Raw genomic sequence first — 10,721 nt, forward strand, 5'->3', positions numbered from 1 at the left:
GAAATTCTTGTCTTATGGAAACATTTTTGCTTCGTGTTTTAGGTGTGGAAAAGTAATGTTCCCCAAGTATCAAAACTGTTCCGAGCGAAGGGAAGAAGATCAATTAAGGGGGAGGAGAGATTCACAACGAGAGCAGAGGTAGGTGTGAAAAAATAATATTCCAAGAGTAAACTTTTTTCCCAAAAGTATTAAAATATCTCGTTAGAGTTAAAAGTGTATGTTTCCAATGAAGCCTACCCCAAAGTCGTAAACCTTAGACCCTAACTCTAACATGAACCCTAAAGTTTTTCATCCTTTTTACTTGCTAAAATATACTTCCTCCGTCCCAAATTACTATTCGTTTTTACTTTTCTACATACATAACTTTTACTATGCACATAGATATATATTATATCTAGATACATAACAAAATTTATGTATCTATAAAAACCAAAATGAATAGTAATTTGGGACGAATGGAGTATTCCTTAAACCAAAAATGGTTGTACGCTGGCAGTTGTGGTTGGGACACGGCCACACATGAGCAAATGTGTAAGCTTTGGGTGGCCACAGCAAGCTAATTCTGGGAAGCTGTTCGGAATGCGGTGATATTGTACCAAAGGATGAAACAGCATGAAACCATTTGGTTCAACTTCAAGAAACTAAACTACTTTATAATGTTTCTGAGAGGATGAACTTCAATAAACTAAACTACTTTATAATGTTTCTGAGAGGATGAATAGAGCTAATGGATAAATATATATAGCCAGGTGAACGATCTTTGCCCGGAAATGGCATCCTCCAGTTACAACATCAAGAAAACCAAGACAACAGCTCCGGAGTAGCAGCAGTACAACTCAAACATCTTACAGGTACACATTTTATCAGCAACCTACTGGCTGCTGCTCAAAGGAAAAGATACAACACTCGGCGATTTTGGCAACGGATCAAGAGCCACCCTCTATTCCCTGCCCATCTTGTTGGCTGGCTTTTTTGGCCACTGGACGCCATTCCATCTTTTTTCCTCTACTAGGATCCTGCAAGCTGCTCCTTTGAAAACCCTCATGATGGTCCTTCTGTTTATTGTTCCTCTGGTTGAAGTACCTGTTATTGTTGGATCCACCATAGAAGTTACTATACCTGTTGTTTGATGCATACTGGTTGTTGCTCAAGCTGCCCCAACTAGGCTTCTCCGGCGCAGCACACCAACCGGAGTTGTTGTTATCCCATTTACTGGAAGATTCATTATTCCCACCCCAAGTCGCATTGGATCCATGGCTTGGCTCCCAGCCCCAATCATGCACTTCAGCTGGCTTTTCTGTACAGTTTCCAGCAGACTGGTTCATAGTAAAGTTGTTATATTCCCAGGTATTGACCCATCCCATAACCGGGATCGAACTATAATCATAATCCGAGTCAATTGGTAGCAGTACCTTCTCCACGTCAGCTGCCAACTCAGGGTCAACTGTGCAGTGGTGGTCGACCTCATCAATGTACATATCAGGATCGGGCAAAGGAATATCAGAAGGCTGGCCATGATAGTCAGCCCAGAACCTTGCCTTTGCATTCTGAAAATTCTCGAAGGCTCCTGAATCATCCCAATGCTCAAAATTATTGTATATTGAGACATATTTCTTGTTTTCGCAGAACCTTTGCCAGGAAATGTTGCCAACATAACTGCAGAATTCCCTTTCCCATAGTGGGACTGGACAGTGTTTGTGTCCTGCACATGTGAAAACAAATGTTAAAATTTTATGGAACCATCACAGTAAAGCAGGATGATACTGGTTAATTCTGCTAACCTACTTCATTCAAGAAACTGTAACAAAACAAAACATGAACAAAATTATCTTATAGCTAGATTAATCAAGACATTGCCATGCAAATTTGGTAGAGACCAGATTGAAACTTTAGAATGAGTTTACTGTCATTAACCTTGGAGGAGAAACGACAACTATTTATTTCAAATTATTGATAAGTGTAGAATCCGAGCAGATACTTGTTACAATCATCCATGTGTCTGACCGGAAAGATAAATTTAGAACATTAGAAGACATAAAGGAAAGATAAATTTAGAAGCTATTATGTGCCCATTGAAGGTGCCTTGTGGACAGATGCATCTCCAAATTAAGTCCTTAAATACGTGGCAATGAAATCCTGCGCATTCTGTTAGATGAGCATTTTACAGAAATAACTAATGATACCCAACCATGATGTAAGAAATACATGACAACGAGAAGTTGACAACACTGATACTGGAAAGCTGAAATGCAAGCCAAAAGGAAGAATATCAATACAAGGACAAAAGCGACGATGCTCAAGAAAGAAAGCCCAGGTTCTTTGTTTCCCGCTGGTTTTATTATTAGAAGAGCAATTTTCATTATTTGGATGTCCAGCTGCTATGTGCTGATATTGTTCTGTAACTTTATTTTGGTTCCAGCACATAATGTAGGGCACAATCCTACTTGCTCGCTGCTTGGTAAAAAAAGGAAAAAATATAGTGGGAAAGGAACATCCTATTTCGCATGATGAACGCTGCATCCTTATGTTTCATGGCTAAATCAATAAGGCTTCCTGACAATTAATGGAGTTTGTGCGCTAACTTGACAACTGCTTTGCAGACAATTACAGGAGTATTTTCTGTTATTTTTTCATTAAATTTCATTTTTTGTTAGATCCCTATGAATTTTGTTAGTACCAAGAATGGAAAACCCCAACTTAGAACCAAAACCATATCGCTAAAGCACAACCTTACTCTAATCCTAAACCTACCTAAAGAAAATATTGTATTAGCTTATTCATACATCACCCAATATTATAGGATTACTTGTTTTTGAGCTACAGCTATAAGGTGTTTCTTTCATAAGCCAAACTCACCATAATATGCCCTCGCACAAAACTCGAGCTAGGATATAAACTCATTCATATTGAAGAAGATAAATTGCATGGAGGAAGGATTGGGCAGTTATACACATAGCATGCTAAATAAAGGGATCACAATTCTTGATTAAAAAAAAGGGTTCCATCCTAAAATGGCACCATTCCATATTAAGGTAATAAGTATTTATCTCCTACATGGTTGGACTCATGGTGTCATTTGTTTATAAAGGTAATGAGTAGTAATACAAGAAGAAAAGCGAACATGTATATGACCTCAAGCATATCATAGTTTCCGTTAGTAAGCGTATGGACACAACTTTTTTTTAACGAACAGGCACGAGAGTTTACCTATTTCATTGATAGTGCAAGAGATACAAGAGCCAAAAAAAGAACAAGAAGATGCACGGCGAAACAAAAGTACTACTCTTGCACTAGAAGTAACGCTAGGTCCCTGGCTCCTGCCACCAGCCAAGTTGACGCCTCTTCTTTGATTTTCTCCATAAGCATCGTCGTTGAGCTCTATCGTCTATTGAACACGCGCATTTCGTTTCTTTCATATCTCCCACATAACTAGAAGTGTTAGGCTTCTCAGGGCTTTGCGGGGGGAGAGGGGGGATTCTGGTGTCATGGTTATGCTCGTCCACCACTCCAGAGCGTTGGATGAGTTGCTAAATCAAGTAGGGGTTAATGGCTAGGCGTTTCGATGAAGTCCACAAAACGACAAAGAATTCAAAGGTTCCGCTGAAGGCGCGAAATAAGCTACGGATCTAGAAGATCCTAGCCGTTGCATCTACATGAAGTGCGAAATCAACGGTTGTATTGTAGCCAACTGGAAGGGGGAAACATTCAAAATATATCTAGAAAACAGAGCACTGCATGATAGGATAGATCTGTACTTCCATGCATCTTCAAGAGATTTGTCCTAATTGTTACAAAATGGTACGGCTGCAATTCAGTACGCCGGTACCCTCCCGGTTCTTATTTCCTCAAACAGGAATGGCCATGTCTAGTAGGAGTGATAGTCCGGCCAAGTTAGCAATTTCAGAAAACAGTTTAGACAGAGGCTGAAGGAACAAGCTAGCTGCATCAGCATCTCTGATTTTAAGCTCGAACCAGTGACAAAGTTCACAAGAATCAAGAAGTAAACTTTGAGGTCAAACAAGATGCAAACCGATCCTAGCCCTAGAGCGAGATTACGGGATGATAGAACGCAAATCGAGCATGGCCCGAGAGCCTGCGAGCGAGAGGCATCCGTCCTTACCGTGATCAGGCGGAGGGAGAGGAGGGCGCCAAGGTCCGCCGCGCTGCCTCCTCCCGTACCGCGACCGATTCCGATCCCCCATCCAGAGGAGGAAGAGGATCAGGAGGAGCACCCAGTCCCCCAACTCAGGGGATGTCTCGCCGGAGCTCCGAACTCCCAGCTGCGGCAAGCCAAGAACTAGCTCCTGATGCGGCTACTACTACGAGTCCATGGCGATGCCGGATCGCGCGAGAGCCGCCTGCGGCGCCGGCGACGTTGCGTGCAGGGGCGACGCAGCCGGGAGCGGAAAAGGCAAGCAGTAAGGAAGAGAGCTGCGCGCGAGGCACGAGCAACGAGAAGGGATAGACGACGACGGTGGCAAAAGAGGAAACTGCCGCGGAGTCCGAAACGTACCCACCGGGAGGGCAATTTTTGGGCCTTTCCCGTCGAGGCCCATCGTCTACTCGGCCCAGGCCAGGAGTCCAGGAATACACACATGTTCTGATGGGCCCGTGAGAAGTCCTTCCTGCTCAGGCACGAGTCCAGTCCTGTTTGCTCAGGCACGAGTCCAGTCCTGTTGGACAGCGGCAGGATGCAGGAGACAAGGATAGTGGTGGCGCGAAGGAGGCAATGAGGGTGATGGAAGAGGCGTAGGTGAGCTGAGTCATCAAAAACAGGGAAAACGGCATCCCACAATTGAGTTGGACTGCAAGGTCAAATTATGTCTCAAGTTATCGACAAATTCAGTTAAAAAAGATAGATCCACATCAGGTGATAACAACTTTACAAAGTTACTTTAATAAAGAGGAACATATATGTACGACGTGTCTGTGGTTTATACATGTGTACAGGTGAACCCATCATATATATCGTTGCCAATCATGTATCAAGAAAATGCAAACAAGAAAAGTCACTTTTTTATACTATTGAGTACAAATTGTTTTGCCTACACGTACCGTATAATCCAAAAGGATTGATCAATAAATGTCAAAACTGACTAGATGCCATGTCATCTCTAGCTTATCTCAAATCACCACTTTACAAGCACTTTAATAAAGTGGAACATGTATGATATGACTAAGTCTTTTATTTACATGTGTAAAAGTGAACCAAATTTCTAGGAAAAAACAAACAAAAGAGTGTCACTTTTTGCTACCATGGAGTGCAAATTGTTTTCCCAACACAAGCACATGTCGATACAAGCAAGTAGATTTATCACTAGATGTCAAAATTGACTAGCTACCATGTCATCTCTATCTTATCTACCAAATAGTATATTTGGCAAAAGTAAAAATCTTGCTAGAGAAACATGAGACCTCATACATATAAATAGGCCCGGAATCAGTAGTTAATCCATCACCTACATCATCCAAGACCAAAATAGAAACTTAGACAGTGAAACGCACTACCTGGCGGCTGCTCGGCTCTCTAGCCCACCTTCACCCCCACGACAGCGCTCGCACCCCTCTAGCGGCTGCGCCCTTCCCCTCCATCTTTGCATGCGCCGGTGGCCCCTCCCCTCCATCCGTGCCCGTGGCCATGCCGCGTCATCAGGCAGGGCACTTCTCCTCCCCCACGCCGCCGTTGGTCGCAGCCAAGCCCAGGGAGGTGGAGCGGATGAAGCAGAGGCACATCAGAGGTCCGCTTTGGAGTGGGGAGCTGTGCTATCAGCTCTCGCCAGAACCAGTGACACTTAGCGGCCCGTTGCGAGTCCGTGAATTAAGGAAATTAAATGTGTGCTGCAAATTGAAGGATAATAATTACAATAGATTAAGTGAATTAGGGCTGCAAGGTTTTATTCGAGTTGTCCGCGACTCGCATTCCTTGGATTTAACATTGCAATATTTCCGGTGATAGGCGACGTCAGTCAACAATGAAACAGCTACAGATTAGAGTTTTAGAAGAAAAGGGATGTACAATATAAGTCACAGGGAGGCTACGTGCAGGGCCCACCGGCCACGCCGAAGAGCTCGCCGTCTTTTTGTCACCCTCCTCACCGCCGGTGTGTTTGCATATGGGCACCCGGGAGCCAGCGTCAATGGCAGTAGGACGGTCGGCGACAAAAGCGGAAACAAAGAGACGTGTTCTACCAGGACTCGCATCTTGCAGCTTGTCCGACCTGACACGAACAAGGCCCCGGCCGGCATTATGTCCTGATTTATTGCAGCACATCATTGATAATATATTAACGTTTAAGTGAACTTTAAACTCCACATTCGCGTGAAAATTTCCCATACGGACATCTAAATTGCGTGAGCATGCATATGCAACACTCATATTGAAGGCAAGGCCTGCATATGCACGTACACCAGCTTTGGAGTGCCAGATCCGGAGCACTCGGCAAAATAAGTTTTTTCTATTTTCATTCTTTTCCTTCTTTTTCATGACGTGTTTTTCTAAATTTATTCTGATGTACTTTGAAAATACCTTGTCAAATTCGCTCAACGATTTATATTTGATTTTTTTCTACGAATATTATTCTGTTATTTCATGCAGTTATAGCTCAAATTCGATTTATATCAATTAAAATTCTATAATTACACTTAATAAATTAAAATTATCAAATGGATTCAAAAAATTACCAAAATTTCACATGAAACAATCTATGTTCTCTATTGCCTATACAAAAAGTTTTGAAGTCAAACCTCAATTCAACTGTCACTTTGACTCCAAATCTTATTGAATCTTTCTCAACGCTATGATTCTTCTTCTGAGATACTTCAGTTTGTAAGCATCGTATGTGACAAATTGTGCGAAATCTTCTTAATTTTTTACATAACCTCCACGTATGATATCATGAGATCATGACAAATCTCATGATTTTCAGACTTCTTTTGCTTTTTTTAGAATTTAAAAAACCATTCAGCCACACGTTCGTGGTCGTGTTTCTTGAACAAGATGTTCGAAATTTCTTTTCATTTCTCAGGTAAGGCCTCACACTGGACTCAATAACATGAATATCATTTTTATACTCATTTTATTCTTTTATCAAATCACTTGCAGTTCAAATTTGCCTTATACCAAAAAATTCCTTGAAATGCAATAAATTAATTAAATATAGCAAACAAATTTAGAAATATACCAAATTTTAACATGGAGTACCATATGTTGTATGTGGAGAGTAGAAAAAGTTTAGAGAGAAAAAACTTATTTCTTTGCTAAGTGCCAATAAAAAACACTCGGCAAACGTATCTCTTTGCTGAGTGCCCAAGAAAATACTCGGCAGACTTACTTCTTTGCCGAGTGCCACTAACGGGCACTCGCCAAAGTACTAATGGCCGGCACATGAAGTGACGGATGTCCACGTGGCTAGTTTTTGCCGAGTGTCTAGATTTTGCCGAGTGTTTTTCGCCTAGTTTGCCGAGTGGTTTTTTTTAGCACTTGACAAAGAGGTTGTTTGCCGAGTGTCTAGATTTTGCCGAGTATTGTTTGTGCAGCACTCGGCAAAGAGCTTGTTTGCCTAGTGCTTGAAGGATTGTACTCGGCAAACCGCCTAGCACTCGGGGTGTTTCCGGTAGTGCTACCGGCATCCTCGGCAAGATGGATACAGCGGCTTGCCCCGACCACGACTGCTACTTCACTTTCTATTTTAGCTGTCCTCAAAATTAAGAAGTCCATGAATTTAATTTAGGACAGAATGAGTTTTTTTCAAGAAAAAGAGAGCTTCTTTATTACTCAGAAAATAAAAGTACATTCGCGAGCAATAACTTGCTCCGCGTGCCCTGGAGCGGGGAAATGCCAAACTGCTGAATGCCTCGTTCGCCTTGCCAACTGTGCAATCTCATGCGCACCATTACACTCTCTTTTCATGTGGACCACCTTCCACTCTAGTAATCTCATTCCTTCTTCAGCGGTTTCACTGCCAAGCATCTCCAACAGTTTACCTAAACCCATTTGCTATACTATACTAGAAAACTACCAAAAGCATAAAAACTCAGCTCCAACAGATTTGCTATATGGATTGCTATTCCTAATTTTTTTTAGACTACAACCTAAATTTCTCTCTCCTTGACCCAAATATACCAATCCAAAGGATTGCTATATCCTCTGTTCAAGGCGGGAGAAGCCAACTGCTACGCTCGGAAGCTTCCTCGTACAATGGTTATCTTATATGTTGTAAGGTAGAGCTATATAATTCTTTAATTTGTGCGTATAGAAAAAAATATTATGAGTTGCATGACAACTTGTACAATGGTTATAGAGTTGACTCGTAGTCCTTAAATTGAGCACATGAGATGGATGTTTCGCCGAACAACAATCTCTTTCTCTCTTTTCACTCTCTCTCCTCCGCAACATAAAAAATTCTACGTGACACTGCATGAGACGACTTATTATACTGATGATGTGTAGCAATGTAATTGCTCTTAGAGAGGGATCGGAAGTTCCTAAAGTCTGAATCTGCACAGGTATAGAGCAGGGACACAGTAACACACAGTTAAGGAATAATGGCATTAGAACTTCCATGCTAGATGCATTTAGAAATAATGGCATACTATTGTAAAAAAACTTAAGGAAGAAGAATCTCTGAAGGAAAAGAGAACTGGCCACATACACGCATCTCCTTTTCCTTTTCTGAATAAAGCGACTTTAATTACTGAGATTTGCTAACCAAAGCACCTTTGCATCGTCAGCTATGGAAGCGCTTTTTGGGCCCTTGCTTCACATGGTTATCACCATTGCAGCTCATACCACTTCCCTCTCATAGTCTCTTCTTCCATTTCCCTCTTCCAACCATCTGCCTCCACCATCCATCCATCCATCCATCCTCATGGCGAGTGAGCACCACCTGATCGAGATTGCGGCCTCCCAGATCGGCTGCCAGATGAGTTTTAGGCGTTCATGCTGGTCTTCCAACATAGGAGGCTGTCGCTGCGACTGTGACTACACTAATTCCTCTGCTGGTACGGTGTCCCTTATCCTCCGCCTTTCTTCCGGCAACACCCGTGCGCCCCTCAACGCACGGTTCAAGTTCAGCCTACTCGACCGCGAAGTCCGACCGGTGCCTTGCAGGACTCGAGCCTGCTCGTTCCAGAACTGGTCACCCCACGAGGGCTGGGAGTGGGTCTGTTCTGACTTCATCACCAGGGAAGACTTGGATCGCCAGAAGTATCTCGACGATGGCTCCTTCACCGTCAGCTGCGACATCGCTATCAAGCCCTTCACGGCAAAGGCCACCGATGCATTTGTTACGGTGCCCCCTTCTGATCTGCACCAGCACCTCGGCAACCTGCTGGCGTGCGAAGATGGCACGGACGTGACCTTCAAGGTAGCAGGAGGAGGCGGCACTGGCACGTTCTCTGCGCACCGGTGCGTTCTCGCGGCGCGGTCACCGGTGTTCCGGGCACAGCTCTTCGGTGAAATGAAGGAGGGCAAGGAGGCCGCCACAGGCGGTGTTGTCATAGCTGTTGACGACATGGAAGCACACGTGTTCAGATCCCTCCTTCACTTCGTCTACACCGACTCGTTGACGGAGACCGATGAGGAGTTGGAGCAACATGATGGTGACGGATACATGATGACGGCGCACTACAAGGATCTTCTTGTCGCGGCCGACAGGTATGGCCTCGAGAGGATGAAGCTGATTTGCCAGGAGAAGCTGTGCAGGCGCATACGTGCAGACTCCGTGGCGAGGATGCTGGCTTTAGCTGACCGGCACCACTGCCCCGGTCTGAAGGAAGCGTGCTTCGATTTCCTCAGTTCTAGCACCAATCTTGAGGAGTTCATCGAAACAGATGGATTTGAGGAGCTAACCGATACCTGCCCTGCTGTTCTCAAGGGGTTGCTTGACAAGCTTGCTACCGTATTGATCTTCGAGTAACCATGGGCGGCAATGATTCCAGTTTCATAGAAGGGTAATCAACTTGTTTTTTCTTCTTCTTGTATTGGGACACTTATTTCCGTAGGCACTGCTCTGAAAGGTGCGACCTCTGCTGCTGTATTTCCGGTGTCCTTTGTACCCTCCTGTGTGTGGAAAGTTTAAATAAACCACTTCGCCACTGGCCTTCAATGGATTGCAAGTTGAAATGTCTCTCATATGGCTATTTCCAAATGTAAGTTTGCATATATGTAATTACATACAGCTCTTTAAGTTGCAGATAAGCCATATGATTCTTGTCTTGGCAGCTTCGGAGAAGTTTGTTGCATTCAAAGGTAACCACGTGTAGGGGTCTAGCCTGATATCACTGACATTATACATGTCTGTTTTCTCTCTTTTTTCAGAGTCGGACATGCAAAGTTTGTGAAAACGCTGACCCCCTCTCTCGGATCCACAACTTTGTTAACATAGCAGCAGGGAACAACCCCTGCGTAGCTTATAACTGGAGCAATACAAGATAATAATAAGCACGGCAAAAGTAACCTCCTAGTACAGGTTAACAAAGAAAGCATAGCATTTGGAGTGAAACTCAACATATTTGTTGTAAGGACGAATATTGGGCATAAAAAAAGATTTTTTGGCGTGTCCTAATTTTTTTTTCTATGGGCGGCTCAGAAGGTCACCCGCTCCTACAAAAGGAGTAGCTTGCGGCCCACCCCTGGAGAAGTATTTGCAGAACCGGATTATGGAGTGAGCTGCCCCTGGAAATTGAGTCATTTCCAGGGGCGGACGATGGGGTGACTTGCC

General features: G+C 43.6%; 2 protein-coding genes across 2 annotated transcripts; one reads left to right on the forward strand and one right to left on the reverse strand.

Moving 5' to 3' along the window:
- Positions 1 to 926: 926 nt before the first annotated feature.
- Positions 927 to 4,202, reverse strand: LOC101764161. Its single transcript, XM_004980690.1, has 2 exons — positions 4,121 to 4,202; positions 927 to 1,702 (listed from the first exon to the last, which is right to left on the reverse strand). The coding sequence occupies exons 1-2, from the start codon at positions 4,200 to 4,202 to the stop codon at positions 927 to 929; spliced, it is 858 nt and encodes a 285-aa protein (XP_004980747.1).
- Positions 4,203 to 8,773: 4,571 nt separating this feature from the next.
- LOC101755099 (BTB/POZ and MATH domain-containing protein 1) lies at positions 8,774 to 10,127 on the forward strand. The gene has a single exon (XM_004979650.3). It carries the CDS (start codon positions 8,868 to 8,870, stop codon positions 9,915 to 9,917), a length of 1,050 nt encoding a protein of 349 aa, XP_004979707.1. The 5' UTR covers positions 8,774 to 8,867; the 3' UTR covers positions 9,918 to 10,127.
- The last annotated feature ends 594 nt before the right edge of the window (positions 10,128 to 10,721 follow it).

This window comes from Setaria italica, chromosome VIII (assembly GCF_000263155.2).
Source record: "Setaria italica strain Yugu1 chromosome VIII, Setaria_italica_v2.0, whole genome shotgun sequence".
NCBI classification, from domain to species: domain Eukaryota; kingdom Viridiplantae; phylum Streptophyta; class Magnoliopsida; order Poales; family Poaceae; genus Setaria; species Setaria italica.

Excerpts from the sequence above, each read along its gene's own strand:
- LOC101764161 (XM_004980690.1), bottom strand. The coding sequence starts at position 4,202 with ATGGGGGATCGGAATCGGTCGCGGTACGGGAGGAGGCAGCGCGGCGGA. Across the intron at positions 1,703-4,120 it reads TCTCCCTCCGCCTGATCACG|GACACAAACACTGTCCAGTC; the intron begins GTAAGGACGGAT and ends TCACATGTGCAG.
- LOC101755099 (XM_004979650.3), top strand. The coding sequence starts at position 8,868 with ATGGCGAGTGAGCACCACCTGATCGAGATTGCGGCCTCCCAGATCGGC.